This window comes from Falco naumanni, chromosome 1 (genome assembly GCF_017639655.2).
Source record: "Falco naumanni isolate bFalNau1 chromosome 1, bFalNau1.pat, whole genome shotgun sequence".
In the NCBI taxonomy this organism is placed as follows: Eukaryota; Metazoa; Chordata; class Aves; order Falconiformes; family Falconidae; genus Falco; species Falco naumanni.
Window position 1 is genome coordinate 57,632,734 of NC_054054.1, and position 16,836 is coordinate 57,649,569.

Consider the following 16,836-nt stretch of genomic DNA (forward strand, 5'->3'; position numbering starts at 1 on the left):
ACTAGGTTTCAAAAAAATTAACTATTTCACATTTCTTTAGAAACTACAATAGGCTCACATCACTAAAATGTTCCTTTCATAAAGAAACATAGAAAATATATAGTTTCCTGTATAATTATAATATTGTAACATTAAGGTGAAAATTAGTAGGTAATAAAACAATATTCTGTCAGCCTATTGAACAATGCAATTACAACTGACAAAATTCAGAAATTTAAAGTCGCTATAAACAAGTAAGAGATGTTACCTTCTTGGGTTTTATTTTCAAGAGCATCATAAAACCTGCTGTATTAAAGATCTAACACACAGAGCTTCTTCTGTGGTTTCCACTACTATTTCATCATTCAACTGTGCTCCCTATTCTGATGACTGGGCACAAAGTGCTAATGTGAACCATATTTGTTCTGACAATTAAAATCTGATGAAATACATTTTCATGCCAAGGGCTTAGGAAAATATTACAAATAGCAGAAATGTTCATAATGGCTTGAAGAAAAGATAACTCTCCATGTCATTTTAACAAGCAACACTTAATAAATCTAAAGCATACCTGTGAAAGTATAATCTAAATGGGTAGTTTGCTTGACAGTAAGCACCCTGGACTCATTGAACTCTCTGTTTCTGAGTAGGACAGAAGCAACAGACTGGACATTACTGCCAGATCCCATCACTATCAGTAGATGCAAAAGCAGACGTTTACAATGCTCATAGACTTCAGGGTGACAGTGGTCAAAACCTAACACAAAAGGAAAATGGAGAAACTTCATTACATTCAAAGGGCACGCTGAATTAAATTATTTATAAAATAGCAGCATCCAAACTGGTCTGTTATGCTTTACTAAATAACAGATACATAATTCACTAAATGTTTTTTCAGTGTTTCAATATAAAAACAAAAGCGTACAGTTTAACAAACAATATATCCTCTTGTTTCTCACAGTAACTTAATAAATTAAGAGCAGTAAGAACTTAATCTGTGTTCTGTATGAAAATTACTACACAGAGAAATGGAAAAAAAATTGAATTTTACTGTGACTTCTACAAGGGAGAAAGAGGTAAAAGTAGCTCCAACAGAAAGTGCCTTGAAACAACTCCAAAACAATCTTAATTATATTCATATTAGTCAAGCTAACAGATATTTAGTTGAATTTTAAATAGTGTAAATATTAACAAATTAATGATTTAATTTGAAATTGAATTTCAAATTAAATTGAAATTGCAAAAACCAGATTAACAACTCAATACAATGGCAAACATTAATTTAGATGTGGAAAAGAAAAGCTACATAAATAGCTACAATTCCTCAGTTACCAGACATATTTCTAAGAATGTTGTTACCTATAAAAATTGCATGAAGCAAAAGATGCAAGTATCCTCCCCATTCCACCTTTACACTGTGGTCAACTATCAAGTCAGTCAAAAGGATCACTGCTATATTGCATCTAAAAACAAAAGAGTAATTTGTTAGAAGAACCTAATGTCAACTTCACGTAGAGCTGCAAAGAACTTGGTGTGTTACTAACCACTGTTTCTTTTTAAGTCTACAAACATCTACACAGGTTGTATTATAAGGGAAAAGACGAATGCTCATAATGAAGATAGAAAAAAATTAATCCTCCAAATTAAAAAGCTGAGAAATCTTAAACTGCTAAACCCATGAGTAAAATCACAGAAAACAAATTAGTAGATTTAAAGACAGTAGATAGTACATTTTTATCTGCTATCTTTAAGTCACTATATGTGTGCAATACAAATTAAAATGTAATGCCCTGCCATCAGCATTGTTAAAACAGCTACCTGTGAAGTGACATGCCCGGAGGAGAAGTTTCAGGCAAGTAATCCACCAATGGTGACCAGCAGCCTCCAGTCGGTGGAAAAGGTAGAGGCTCTCCTTGATTGTGCTCCATCACCTTCAACCGCCAGTTTGAATACAGAGGCATTGAATCACCTAACACAATAGGTAATTAAACCGGGAAAATAAAATATATATTATATGTTTATGTATTATATAGTCTTCTAACAAAATATTTTAAAATTCTTGAAAAGCTGAGATGTGGGGGGTGGGGGGGGTGGAGGTGTGTGTCTGTGTCTGTGTGTATGTCTCTGTGTGTACGTGTGTGTCTCTCAATGGGATGGACCAGCCACAAACAGTAGTAGTTGACACAGTTTAAAAAGAACAGAGAAAATTGTTATTTCTTTCAGCATAAGGATGATTCTACAAAAGCCACACATATAAAAGAGTAAGATTTTGCTGAATAGGTTCAAAAGTGATGGATGGATGGATGGATGCACATAGGGAACATGGATGCACGTAAGGAAAAAAAGGCAAAGTAATCTAATATAATTTCCTTTAATTTCAAAACTCATGTCAGATGGGGACTTAAGGCTGGGTCCCAAGATTGTACTGAACTCATTTTGAAGAGCTGCATTCCACTATAGGCTAAAGAAGTATTTCTCAAGAGTGCCTCTCTATAGGTCTCACGAGCAAAAATCCACCAGTTCTACATGTCAGGTAATGCCAGCCTGATATATGGGGAAACTCATAATTTGCCACTTTTACAACAGCATAGTCCAATCCCGCTGCTTGACAAAAGTCACTGCTCAGAAAATCATTACATTTTTCAAGAAAACACAGAAAGACATTTAGTTTTGATTAAGCAAGCTTCAAAAGTGGAAGAAACATCAGCTATTTGGTACCAGTATATTGTGTTACATATTCAAAATATTTTTCTGGTTTTAAATGAGATGTCTTGGACTTGAGAATGATCGATTAAGGCTAGAAAGAAGTAAGACGACTGCCTTAACACTTCAATGTTTCAGTGATTCTACCAGTTGTCCTTCTGGAAGTATAGCTGCCGAAGTTTCAGAAGTTTACACATGTATCAGCGCGTTACCGCCTTCTTGACCAGAAGTGACAAACTTCTTACTGATGGAATGTGTGAATTATTACCTGCTTCAGGTTGCTATCACAAATAGCAAACAAAGATGAAAATGACCACAACTAAGATACTGGAAATCAGCCATCCAAGCAGTAATAAAGAAGGTCCACCAACCTGTTACTGACCCAAAGTTTAGGAGATCTGCATGAGTATGCCCAATCTTTACAAGAAGCTCTTAAAGGACATTATGTTCCACTTTCTTGAAAGAGGTGATATGAGCTACATATTCACTCTAACCTTTATGGTCTGCACAGAATCAGTCATTAAGGAGTGCATAAGGAGATCCTAATGGACTCCATTGCTTCAATACAGTGTGGGACACACCACATTCCGTACTGACATGCAATGCTCAAAATGCAGAAATGTACATCCCGTTGTTCAGCAGGACAAGAGAAGTACGGAAAAGGCAGTACTGTATCATGTGCTGTAACAACCTGACTGGCAGCAAAATCAACTGTCAATAAAAAAACTGAGTGAAACGTAAGAGGACAGTCTGTGGGAGCACTGGATTAGACTGAAAGTCTGGATCAGACTGAAAGGTATCTGATAATCCCATGCAGGGTTAAAGTGCAGTCATTTTAATTACTAACAGCTTGTTAGCCGAAACCAGTTTCAGTCAAACAAGTACTCTGACAAAGCATACAAACCCCACCCATGTAAAGCATGGATTACTGTCTGACCGATGTCCTCATTTTTGCCTAATTACATGACCTGTTCAGCTTTCCCTAGCATTGCAACCATGATTTTATATCTTAGGCACTGGTACAAAAGTAGCCACAGTTAATAAGCCTCCATTAAAGAAAAGACTTGAAAAGAATATGGAGTTTCAGGATAATTTTTTTCCTATTTCCTTACTGCTGCACCTCAGAAAAAACAGATCACATTATCACAAAAAACAATCCAAAAAACATTTTCAAAACAATGTTGAAAATAAGAGCAAGATCCTTTTCCCCCTCCTATATTTTCCTTTACTATGGCTTCTCAGAAAGTTCTGTACTCTTTTTTTTTTTAAACAGGCCAAGGACTGCTATCATTTAAAAGCACTATTACTTATAATTTTCTGGGGTTTTAAAAAAATTTTTCCCCATCATCTTTTTCCTCATTTATCTCATTTTCCTCATGCTAATCTCTTTTGTTTCTTCTGCTTAATCATCTCTCTTTGGTGTTGGTACTGGCAAAAAACCAATAGAGTAAAACCACTTCATTTGAGAAGATGTTCACAACTCATTCCAGAGGACAAGGGAAGGAAAGAAAGTGTATTATCTTCCTTGCACATTCTATTGTAATCAAATGTATGCTAGACTTCAACAGCAGTACTAAGACCAAAGAACGTTAAAAACCCAGTTATTTTTAAATAGATTTGAGAAAAACCCACAGATAATGCTTATTTCCTCATGTTCCACAACCTTCAGCTAAAGTATTAATACTTGAAAATTTTGTCTTCTATCCACAGAAATATTGTAAAATAAAAATATTACTTTTTTCCTCTTCGTATGATCCTCCAGAGCTGCTGCTGTAGCGAGATTCTAGTCTGTGGTGCTGGCGGTTTAAGTTACTATTCAACCCGCTGTAGATGTCTAGATGTACATAACTAGAACCAAATAAAGCAGCATTAGTAACTGACGTTCTGTGACAAAAATTAATAGGGGCTTCTCAGTAAAACTGTATTTTAGCAAAACTAAGTGTTATGTAAAAATATTTCATCTTACAAGGAAAATCAATGCCAGATAAGGGGATTTGAGGAGAAAATCCACTACAAATTACATTACTGTTAGATAATTTTCATTAACATTTAGATACACTAAAATATTTGTTACCATTACACGCAAGTGATTTCTTCTCACTCTTGAGCAAAATAATGACAACCCCATTTGATCTGGCACAGACATGTACATACACACACAGAGTCTAAGATCCCACCTCACTAATCTGGTAAACTATAAAGAAATCAGAGAAATGAGAGTGCTAAAAGCACAATTTCCAAGCTATTTTGTAGGTAAGTTTCTAAAATTCTTTCCTCCTGGCAAGTCTAAGATGTACATGGTATATCCTACCAAAAAGCATTTACCCTGGGGAGGTGGTTAGACAACCCTACAGCATACGCCAAAACTTGCAGAGACTTTCAAACCACCTTCATTACCTTACAAGTTTCTTCAGCTCCAGCCCCCACAGCAGCCAAATACTTGTCTGTATATACTGTGAAAATACTTATCTTCACACAGCTTCCCCCTTCCCCCCCAATTTAACTGAAGTATCAGGGTTGTCTCTATCAATATATTTACTAATCTAACTATATTGACATGATTATCCTAGGGAAGAAAAAAAGTGTCCAACTGGGAAATTATATGGGAAATATAATTACTAAGGCTCTCAAACAAGTTGTCACAAAATACTCATTTGTGAATTTACCGCATAGTAGCTACTCTACAGTAGGAGCACTTCTGTCTGTGCACACTTTTTATCATGTTAATTAGAGAATCCCTACTCCCTTTTCACTTTAAGCTTAGCCAGCTCATATTTAACACAAAAGGAAAGCATGCCCACAGTCAGTTACTGTTGATCTCCATGTTCACACCCTGACTAAGTCTATGTTAGCTGTTTGCCCTCCACCACCCTCACATCGGTACCACTGTCTGGCAAATTTCTCCAAAAGATTGTTCTTAAGAAGCTCAAAAATTGAGGAGGGAGGAATCTGTTTTAAAACTAGCTGGAAAGGATCTTGCCAGATAACAGGCATCCAAATACTCTTAACTGGGAGAATAAACTAGCTTTCAACACACAGTCACTGTTGATTTCTAGTGAGCTAGTAAATCCATTTGTGAACTGGCTACATTACTGAACTAGTAACATTTGCCCTTGATGTATCCACAGCCATCTGCAGTATAATTTCTCTTACATAAACATATACAATCCAGTGTAACAGTAGCCAATTTAGGCATCAATAACAATATAGCTATAGCAATACAAAGCCTGACCCGGACTGATCCCTTCATTTACTCAGTTTCCTCTAAAGCTTTTTGAGTTCAAATTACAATTGAGGCTGGTACTGTTAATCCCAAATAGTATTCCAGTTGGGTTACATAAAACTTAGAAAATTTACAGTCACGTATTTCCTGCAATGCAGATTTACTTGGAGTCATTGGGATGGCTTTTATAAATACAAGTATTTATAGTACCTACTAGGAATTCCTGTAGTTCAACTAATAACCGCTCTTTGATGAGATACTTACTTCTCTTCAATATTGTCTTTTATATGTTTACAGTCAGGGTTCCCATCTGTGGGAGCTACCATTGTATTGCTACTAGAAGTGGTACCTGTGAATTATAGACAAAGAAAAAGATTGATCAATAAAAAATAGCAGTCTTAAGCAATACATGATGACCCTTGTTTACTTGTCCATGCCAAGAGCCCTAACCAGGTTTACACTACAGCAACTGGCACAAACTGAGCCACAGAAATACATATAAGAAAAAAAAATAATAAAAAAGTGGTTAGACTAAAAGATTCTGAGATATTACCATAATTCCACTAACTGAAAAAAAAAATCAAAATAATCCGTTCTAGGAATCTCTGAATTTTCAACACAAATTAAGTAGAAAGGCTTGCTTTTGAAGCTGGATCTAAAGACCTTTCTTTTCGGTTTTCTATGTCTCATAGTAATCTGTAAAACTTAGTTGGACTCCGGTATGCAGTTAATTCAAACCACAGACAGGTTAGGGATTAAAATCTAACAGCCTGCAGAGTCAAGTTTGTACCAACTTCTTTTTAAGAGAAAACTGCAACCATTACACTGACTGAATGAGCACAATTGGAATTAATTTTGTACCCGCCCCACAGATTTTGCTACTCTCAACTGCACTGCAGTACAAGGGCCCCATAATTGTTTTTCATACTTTTAAAACACTTTAACGAACAAGTGCCAATGCATCCACCTTGTGATCCAGATAACCCCTACGTGATAGGTCAAGGCTGCTTCATAACACTGACAGCTTTGCAGCACAAAAGCTAAGTGCTACCTTAGATACCCTCATATCCACACCTGTTGCGGCTCACTTTGAAAGATGCTTCACCAAAACCAGACAGCTTTTCCCCACATTTCTCAGCATGTTCTTGGACTGAATCATGAGGTGGACACTTATTATATTTTCAGTCAGTTTTTTTTGATGACTGATCTATAATTAATTGTTAAGTACTTCTAAATAAATTCTCCTAAGTAAGTGTACTTAAATCATCTTGAATAAATACCTATGGATGCAGCTTGTGTCTATAACAGAACTTCAAATTTAATTTATACAGATTTCAAATTACATAAATCTTGCCAGTTGTTTGACTGAATTATGACATAAAAGTGATATAGTGAGGGTAAACAGTGCAAGATCTGAACAGAGACAAAGTCTAATACATATTAATACAAACCTGTGTTCCTTGTGAACCTGTCATGTGTTCTTTAATAAGACATTTGGGTACACCAAAAACTGCAGATTTTGTAAAACAAACTTTTAATCTTGATTTATTTTTAGAAACACAACATTGTACTGCTATTGAATGTTTACAGATGAACTCCAATATTGTAACTGATTGATAATAGAGCATTTATCATTGACAATAATAAAAGTTTAATACATTCTCACCTGAAGTGACAGAGGGGATTTTGTAACTGGAAGTAATGCGGTAGTACGGTGGATTATCCATATGGGTGACTCCTGAACTGACAGGATCTGTAAGTTGAAGCTCACTCACCAGCTCTTCTAGTAGTTGCATTGTTTTATCTCTACCCAAATAAACAATAACTTTCTTTACCTGCCATCAAAAAAAGTATATATTTATATAAAATATAAATATATATCAAATAACCTGTACATAAAATAAAATTCTTATTGCAGTGAGTTGATTTTAAAAAAAATTAATTTAAAAAGGAAAATCAGAGATTTGAATACCACAACTTGTTAGAATCAGTATCTACCTGCACTGCAGTGAGGATACATGAGACTTACTCTAGTTCTAAGAAAACAAAATGGCTTTTACAGCTGTCAATAGTAGCAAGCATCAGAAACATATCACAAGATTAAGAAAAGTAAGTCTCCGGAGTTCACTTGCAGTTATTTAAGAAGCAAAATGTTTTCTTACAAAGGTTTTAGCAACACCCAAGGTCAACACTGGAGAGAATGTATTCTGATATAATTTCTTTTTGATACTTCACAGCTGTGTTCTACACCATTTCTTTTCCAGCAGGTATCATATTTTCCTTCATGCTATTCTGCAGTGCTCTCACATCGGCTTTGATAAAAAACAGAATTAGTTTTGAGGGGACCTGAGGTGGAGATTTTTTTTGTTTTAATACTTGGTCATGTGAGAATAACCACACTATCCCTACATGGCATGACGGGTGCTTTATTTTACTATATTATCTGTCTGCTTTTTAGGACTATCCTAAATTATATTATGGGGAAAATATTTAATTCCTACAATGCCTGAGGCCTTAATATGCTCTGGTAAGAATAAACACACAACTATATCAATATTTCATTCAACATATAGTAATTAAGGATTCTTCACTACACCTTACTTCAGCAAAATAATCCTGGTCACTCCTAAGCAGCAGCAGATGGCTGCTAGTCAGTGATTACCCTATAGATACCAGTGAGTTCAAATTTTTTATTCTGACATTTTCTTGAGTCATTACTGCTCAATGATTCATTTCCATCCTTTTGATAGAACTCAGAGCTGAACAGTAAGCAAGTGATCCAGGGTGTTTGACTCACGGAATTACCTTATCACCTTGTTCAAACCATACATGCAAAGGCTTTGGGATGCAACATTGAGCTAGATTTCCTGATCTGCAATGAAAACTTCTGCCAATCCATGAAGAACTTAAGCTGTCCTTAGTAAGAACTTCATAATATTTTAGGTCCCGATTGTTTACTTCATTTCTAGTTTTTTTGATTAGCAAATCCTATAATAATTTTCTATTGAAAATATTACTCACGGAACTATCTTATCTCTTCCTAATGAACAGAGACCAGCCACTGCAGTAGATTTGCATCTAATGAGTTGTTCAGTATACTTCTAATAAAATTACTCTAAATTTAGCAATCGAACTCTTAGTTACCTTTTTATGACAAAGGAACAAAAAAATGCTAAAACAGATATAGACATTTTAGTAAGTCTTTTCCATTTTTTATGATTTACTTAATAAATGAGGTCTATGGTCCACCTAGTATACCCTGAATTTTGACAACTCTCAACTGATAGGATGGCTACCAGACTGTTTCAGATTTACCATCTTGAGAAAACTGCAAGAGTCAGCAAGTTGTCTTCAGGAAGCCTCAGCTATCTTTAAGGTGCAATATTCTTTTGGGTTTACTTCCTTTCTCAAGCCCATTCCATGAATGCCCAGTTTAACTGAAACTGATACTGAAATTTTGACACAGATGTCCAAAGTAACTTAAACAAAAGAACTGAATTTGATTTGTTCATAGTATTCAGTGGTCATAAAATATTGGGTTGGAGATTTTGATACTAGAAATCCTACCTCACATTTTTTGTTTGGTCACCTCTGCTGCTAGACACACAATTAATTTTTAAAACAACAACAGGTCTAAGGAGAGACATACACATACTCACATAAGGCAAAAGGCTGGGTTCACTGTTCACTCCACAGATACTGATCAAGAAGTGCAAAATTATTTTCAGATTCTTTGGCCAGCTATCTGCTAAAGTAGTCCAGACATTTTCTATCTCTGACCAAGCCACTTCATCACCATACTAGAAAACAAAATAAATATCTCTCCTGAAAACTCCAGTAGAAAACATTGTATTTGAAAGTGATCTGTATTGAGTGGGACAGGCTCTAGAAAAAGGAGACATAAATCCTGTAAGGAGCTGTTGCCTTTTTAACATTCCAGAATGAAACTTTCACATATATTCAATTTTTATAAACACATTCCGGAAATACCTTCTTCTTACAGCTATAAATACATAAATATATCTCTAACAATATTTGTACATATTGTGTATTTTATTTATAGGTAATATATTATAATAGATTACATAAGTATACAAATATTTAATATTATTTTAATTCTATCCTTATATATTTATTTACATATAAACCCAAAATATCTCTAAATTTAGCAGAGATCCATTATCCCAGTTGCTGACAATCCTGACTAAAATTCCATGGACCACAGGCTGCCAGGAGTAGTTTATTGTTAATTTGTAAGTTAATTTGTGATTTAAAACATGATCTCTCATCAGTAGGAATCAAAGATATCAATAATTGGCAGGAGCACTGCACGGGAGCAATACTTTTTCTCTGTTTGAAGTAGCTGTCATAAGAAGGAGGAGGGCCTGTCAGACTCTGGCAACAAGACTGGTTCCAAAACTCCACTTTGAGATCACAGGTATACAGGCAACTTGGGATTATCTATCCAGCTAGACATCTATATTGCAAAACAAGTTATATACTGTTACTATATATAACAATACTGTAACGTTTATTTTACATGTTACATATTCCTCATACTACCTCAAAACTAAATGGTATAGTTTGGGTATACATAAGCAACTCAACAAATATGAGCAGTAACTCTTGAAAGTTTGGTAACACAGTACCTCTGAGCAGTATTATCTCGTGCCCTACACAACAATCCACTGGAATGAGATGGAGCACTTAACTAGTTTTACCTTTGCAGTCATGTACATCAGATTGTTCAGAACCATAGCTGTAGCCTGTGGCGATCCCCAGCCTTCTCCTCGTAGCCATCGTCTACTGTTCACCATTATTTCTCTGTCTTTCAAAGAATCTTCTTCATCTTCCTCTTGCCGACGAATGGTTGGCAAAGGTTTCAAATCTACCAACTCAATATTGTTCATCCATGGCAGCAGATAATGCAGCATCACCTGTCTCCCAGCTGGATGAGCTGTTTGGATTCTCTGACTTACTTCTGTCATTCAAAAGTTAGGTACATGGATGAATTGTGAATCAATAATGAGAACTGTTTTGGTAATAACAACCACCAATGAGCCCAGTAGTCCATACTGATACAAATGAAGTAATGCTGATACAGACATAGTTTTTTTGTTTAGCTGACTAGAGCCATTTATAAAGGCCGCAGACTTCAGCAGAGCTAACAGAAGACACTGCTGACTGTTTGACGAAACCATATTTAGTATATGCATACACATATATTCCACTAATTGCAGGGGGGAACTGAAAACCTAGAGCATGTAAAAATGTACCAACTTTGGCACAAAAGCACTTAACCATTTTCTCTTCCTTGTACTAGTTCTAGTTTTTTTTAATTAATGTGAGAGATTATTAATCTGCAATTGTTTAAAAATGCTATGGAATAATATTTCAAAGCAATCTAGGGTAAATAAGAAAACACTAGAAAGAACAACAGAAAGAAAATTTTTAACAATAGCTGCAAATTATTTCTCTAACATGATTTTTCATGGTTATTAGAAAATCAGTAAAAGTATCTTTGATTCATATCGATTCCTCTTGAATACATTTTAAATACTAGTAAACAAAAATTGTCACTCAGTAAATTCCATTTTCTCCATTCATTATGTTGTTACCTTGTCCTGATTTTAGTGATTTACATATAAATTAATTATTGAAAAATAAGAATTACGTATTTTCTACAATGCTTTTGACCCAATGAGGTTTTTGTTTTGTTTTAAAACCATACCTGAGAAGATAGCAAGTGTTAGCTCAGGATAAGTCCTTGCTAATTCTTCTGACAGTTGATAATATGACACAGAATACAGATGTGGTAAAGGAGAAGGCTGACCCAAAACCCCATCCGTCCGCTGAACTTCCAGTTTGTGAGCATAACGGAACATCTTTGGTTCCAAGATCTACAACAGTAATGTTCAGAATTTGAAGCTAAGTAGAGCTACAGTGGAAAACTTCACACAAAATCGCCTTTTAAATTCATGTATCTACTCTTACTTAATATTTCTTATCTACTCAGATCTCCATACATCTACAGTATTCACCAACACTGTGGTAATTTCACAGAAGGTTAGCTAACAGTCACTCCACTTGATGAGTTTCCCATCAATAAATTTCAGAAATCTGCTTTCACAAAACACCATCTTAAACGTGAATTTCTCTAAAACAAAATGTGAAATACTACTGAACGCTTGTCTTTCCAAACAATATCCATTTCTGGTCATCTACGGATGACACGGATAGAAGCAGTCTTTGTAATCTTTGATGTGACAGAGATGTCACATCATCTCTGTAATCTTTGATGTGACAGAGATGCAGCAGGAGGCTAAAGCAGTTTGATACTTTAAAAGTCAGTTTTGGCTGATCTTAAGCAGTGGTGTTCATTTGAGAAGAAAGATGGGGCTGAAAGGGAGAGTGCTGTGAGTGCTGACATAACAACAGGGGTGTGACTTCAGTGGGGACTTTACTGTTGAATTTAGCTGACAACAAAAACTTTTGAAAAAAATCTCCAAGATTTGTGGTCTGAGGCACACGCAGCGTCTATTTATTTATTTATTTTTAAACACTAATGCTGCCTGTAAGATTAAGCTTACCTGTAAATGACCTCAGAAAGGAATATACAAAACTAAATCAAGTAGTTAACTAGATTTGCACTATCCACAGAGGTGAAAAAATGTTCGTTATTAATGCAAAAATAAAAAACCTGACTGTCACCCCAGCAGACAGAATAAAGGGACAGGAAGCGACGTGCTTCTTTCTGAGTTGCTTTTGGACAAATGGAGCTATATATCACTCTGTTTCAGTGCCAAGCCACCAGAGTCTTGATTTAGGTTTTGTCTCTTGAAAAAGTAGATATTAAGAAAATACATGTCTTGAATGCTTAGTTCATGGAAACAGATACACTTCCACTGAAGTCTATTTGTGCCAGGTAAGGATCTGGCCTAACTATGTACTAAAATAGAGAAGAAGAAAAAAAATATATATACACACACACATTGCATTTCATTACTGGAGGAACAACTAAATAATAACAGAATTATTGGGTTTTTTAATGCACAGAACAATTCTATTTTAAAAGAAAAAATATTAATCAAAATTAGCTTACAAACCTGTAATAGTTGCATAGCAACTTCATAGATAGCCCTAGTAGAATCAGCTGCTTTAAATAGTATCAGATTCAGGAGGGTCACTGTATCACACTGGTAATCCCTAGGGTAAAATTGCAGGTGTGAAATAAGTAATACTGCATTCAGCTTTTTAAAATTTGAATTTATTAAAGTTTACTTTACAGGGCATATGGTATGGGATAATAAAATATTTTGAAAAGTTTCTCTAGTAACAAACAAAAACAGGGGTGATCTTTTCCTCTTTGGGGGAGGAAAAACCACAGTTCTGCATGAAAGCACACCTTGAAAATTAAAATCTAAAGTTTTGAAAAATGCTGTAGTACCTGTTTTGGAACACACTGGCTATGGCTTTAAAACAGCCAGCTGCTACCCGTTTGGAACCTGTGTAACACCGGTCTACAGCCCAGTACATGAGGTTACTCTGGTCCGGGTTGAGCTCCAAGAGCAGCATGACTGCCTCACAGCCTAGCTGGTGAACCTGTATTCCAGAAAAGAACCAATATGTATTTATAAATAGAGAAAAAAAGGCCAACTTATAAAAACTACATCAAATAGGGAAATAGATTTTTTTAATAATTAAAAAAACCCAACCCACAACTTCAATACACAAGATTTGTTCCATCTGAAAACAGTGAGACTGCAGCTTAAAACAACAACAGGTAATTCTATCAAACTGTTTCATGTTCAACTTGCGCACACAGTCATAAATTATTGAAGCAAACAGCTAGATAGCTCTGTTGACTTTTTTCCTCAGTTTCAAGGCTACCTTGAGATATTTGCTGTTTTCACTTGCCTTACTACAAGATGAACACTGTCCTGAAAGCATCAGATACAGAAAAGCACTTAAAACACATGCAGGAATTCCAATGGGATACAAGGGATAGATCTGTGTGGAAGCTTGCACGTTCTCTTGAATCAAGAGTAGCCCACTGGAGCTGTATTTTCATGTAGTCATAGTATTTGTGCAATGGAGGCCCTATCTTTTAAATCTAAAGCTTGCCTTACTCTTTAGAGGTAAAGCTTGGTCTTCATAAGTTCCGCAGGACCCCCAATGGACTCTACAGTCTTACAACAGCTCACGTTCAAAATCTTGCCTCCTTCAAACACCTAAAAAAATCTGCTTATTACTACAACTTAGCCTAGCTGATTAGTTTATAAACTATCCACAGTGTTTCACTCCTTGCCCTTTCCTCTTCCATTCTGTCTGTTCTTAGACTGCGACTGGGGACTGCCTTCCTCAACAGGGTGAATACACATACTGAGGACAGGGCAAATATATGCACTATTAAAACAGCTTTGAGCTTAAGCCACTCGAAAGCATTTAGGCCAATCTGACTACAAAACTCATTAAAGCATATGTTGAAGGCACCGACAGTTGCAAAACAACGTTGACATTGCCTGTATTACCTTCTTATCTTGTGAATCCAAAATATTATCCAGCCACTTGTATAAATAGCCATCAGATGAGAGTCCGACATTGTCTGCAACAGGGCCACAACACAGTACAGCAGACATAGCCTTTGGGAAGTAATTGAAAAACACTACATTTTAGTAACTCAGGCACAGGAAGGGCTTTGACCAAGTCCATTAAAATATCAGAAAACTAGCTTCTATTCAGTCAAGGGAGAAGACAAAGGCTAATAAATAACAGTTTAACATCTTCTTTAAAAAATTAACAAATCCTATTTTTCTCAACTTCCAAATACAAGGAACTGCCAATGCTGAAGTGCTGATATATTTAAGAGTTAATATGTCAGTTTGATTGTGAATGTATTTTTACATGAAAGTGCTTCTCCTTAGACAACTGAGAAGTAAGGCTATGGGAAGTATATGTTTATAAGAATATAGTAAGAAATTCCTATAGCAAGTGCAATAGTCTACAGTATGGAAAAAAGCCAAACTGTCATAAATACACATGTAAGCAGAAGAGAAAAAGAGCTAAATCACGAATGGTAATAAGGATGTGAAAACTACATCCAAAAAGCCCGAATGTTAAATTTGCATTAGAAAAGTCAACATAATCTATTTCCAAAATTCAGAAAGTGCTAAAATACCTTTAATGCACAGTATTGGTGTCTGTTTATTCGCATGTTCCTATCACTGTATCTGTCCAAGGGAGTAAACATGATACTAAAAGGACCTGCCCAATGACTGAACAACATAAATAGACTGTGGCGTAGACTCTGCTGCGGAAAGACACTTCTTCTCTGGTGTACTGTAAGAAACAGCACAGTTAGACACACTCCTCCTGTCAATCTTTGAAATAAAGTACATAAAACATAAACAGACCTAAACAATGAATGTAAGAAAAATCAATGTAAAGACGTATTTCCACATCATAATAGCTGGATGTAGGTTTACTGTTGTCCTGTTTAATGCCACAGTGTAAAAGAATGAACTATTTCTTAGTCTAGAGAATTTAAATGCACTGCCAACCAGACTGTTGCTAAGTAAGAAAATTACTTGTACATTTCCAAACAGTACCAGAAATCTCTCTTAAAAAAATCATTAACTCATTCTGCTAAAGTTACATCCAAAACTGATGGCATAAATTATTTTTATGAAAGTATTCTGAAACTTCAGAGAAAAAGTGGATTTTTTTAGTTTTTGTTTGTTTATTTTTGTTTTTTAAAATGCACTGCATATTAAACACAGTCATCAGAAGTTACTAAAGCATTTTCACATACCTGGAACATTTTGAATGATATTTGCCACTAAGGCACTAAAATGGCATCGGATATCTTTCAACGTATCAGAATCCTTTTCATTTTCTGCTTCTAAGAGTTGTCTTGTTAGATCGACATATTCAAGTAGAGTGTTGTTGAGGGAATGTGTTTCATTATCAAGGCCACCACTTGCACTTAAAAATAAAATATGATACATACATACAACAATTTTTGAAAACAATCCTTTTTTTCTTTCTCTTAAAAAACCTCTACAATCTCATCACTGCAAAAATTTAATGCAAAGTAATTCCGTCAACCAGCTTCTATTTCAGTGTTAAATAAAAAGCTCCAGTGAAAGGAACCTAATAATCAAGCCCCCTTATCAGAAGTCACTCATCTTCAGTTGCACAGAATTGGTTCTTATACTGGGGAAAAGTGTTAAAAATAATAATGAAAAAACCCCAAACCCCTCCCCCCCTAAAAACCCCATGCAATTCGTAAACCAGAGAAAAATTACTACTGCTTGACTATACACATCTATATTAGAAACTGATTTTTGGGAGTCGGTCAAGATGTTCAGTATTTCATGACATGCTATTGACTATTAGGCAGATGAAAGCAATTTATTCATTTTATATATTCACTTCCCATCTCCATTGCTTTAGCATCTGACTAGACATCTGCACTAAACTACATAAGGAGATTAAAGACTGCATATGATACAAAACTGCCCTTCTTTGAAAAACAGTTGTTAGAAGGGTGACTCCTTTCCTCTCAGTTCCCTCCATCATCGTTCCACATTTGTACTGAAGGCAACTAAAAACCATGCCTCGCACACCAGAGACAAGATGAATTTTGCTACTTTTGACCACAGAGTCAGGCTGGCCTCAGAGAGGAAAGCTGACAGGGTTCAAGGGTGCGGGCTGTACTTAGGAGATATTTTATATACACTAATGAAACACCAGTGAGTACCTTCAAAGATAAGAGGGAGAGTATGATTTTAACCGCTGCCATCTCAAAAGTCAGCATGCCAAAAGGAAGGCATTTTAGCAATGCTTCGGAGGCAGCACTGTAGTAGCTTACCTAAAGACTGAGAATTTCACACTGATTATGTTGCTAACGTTGACAAATGTTTAAGTAT

The 16,836-nt window shown here is 35.5% G+C and overlaps 1 protein-coding gene across 13 annotated transcripts in view; it reads right to left on the reverse strand.

Moving 5' to 3' along the window:
- FRYL (FRY like transcription coactivator) overlaps positions 1-16,836 on the reverse strand; it is a 172,307-nt gene that overhangs the window by 42,960 nt on the left and 112,511 nt on the right. For all 13 annotated transcript variants that reach the window (XM_040595315.1, XM_040595281.1, XM_040595273.1 and 10 more), the window contains 14 exons: positions 15,717-15,889; positions 15,084-15,244; positions 14,437-14,547; positions 13,353-13,507; positions 13,012-13,111; positions 11,637-11,805; positions 10,627-10,886; positions 9,565-9,705; positions 7,572-7,740; positions 6,170-6,254; positions 4,418-4,530; positions 1,798-1,948; positions 1,339-1,442; positions 551-736 (listed from right to left, as the gene is read on the reverse strand). In XM_040595315.1, coding sequence (XP_040451249.1) covers positions 551-736; positions 1,339-1,442; positions 1,798-1,948; positions 4,418-4,530; positions 6,170-6,254; positions 7,572-7,740; positions 9,565-9,705; positions 10,627-10,886; positions 11,637-11,805; positions 13,012-13,111; positions 13,353-13,507; positions 14,437-14,547; positions 15,084-15,244; positions 15,717-15,889 — 2,078 coding nt within the window. The remainder of the gene's footprint in view (positions 1-550; positions 737-1,338; positions 1,443-1,797; positions 1,949-4,417; positions 4,531-6,169; positions 6,255-7,571; positions 7,741-9,564; positions 9,706-10,626; positions 10,887-11,636; positions 11,806-13,011; positions 13,112-13,352; positions 13,508-14,436; positions 14,548-15,083; positions 15,245-15,716; positions 15,890-16,836) is intronic.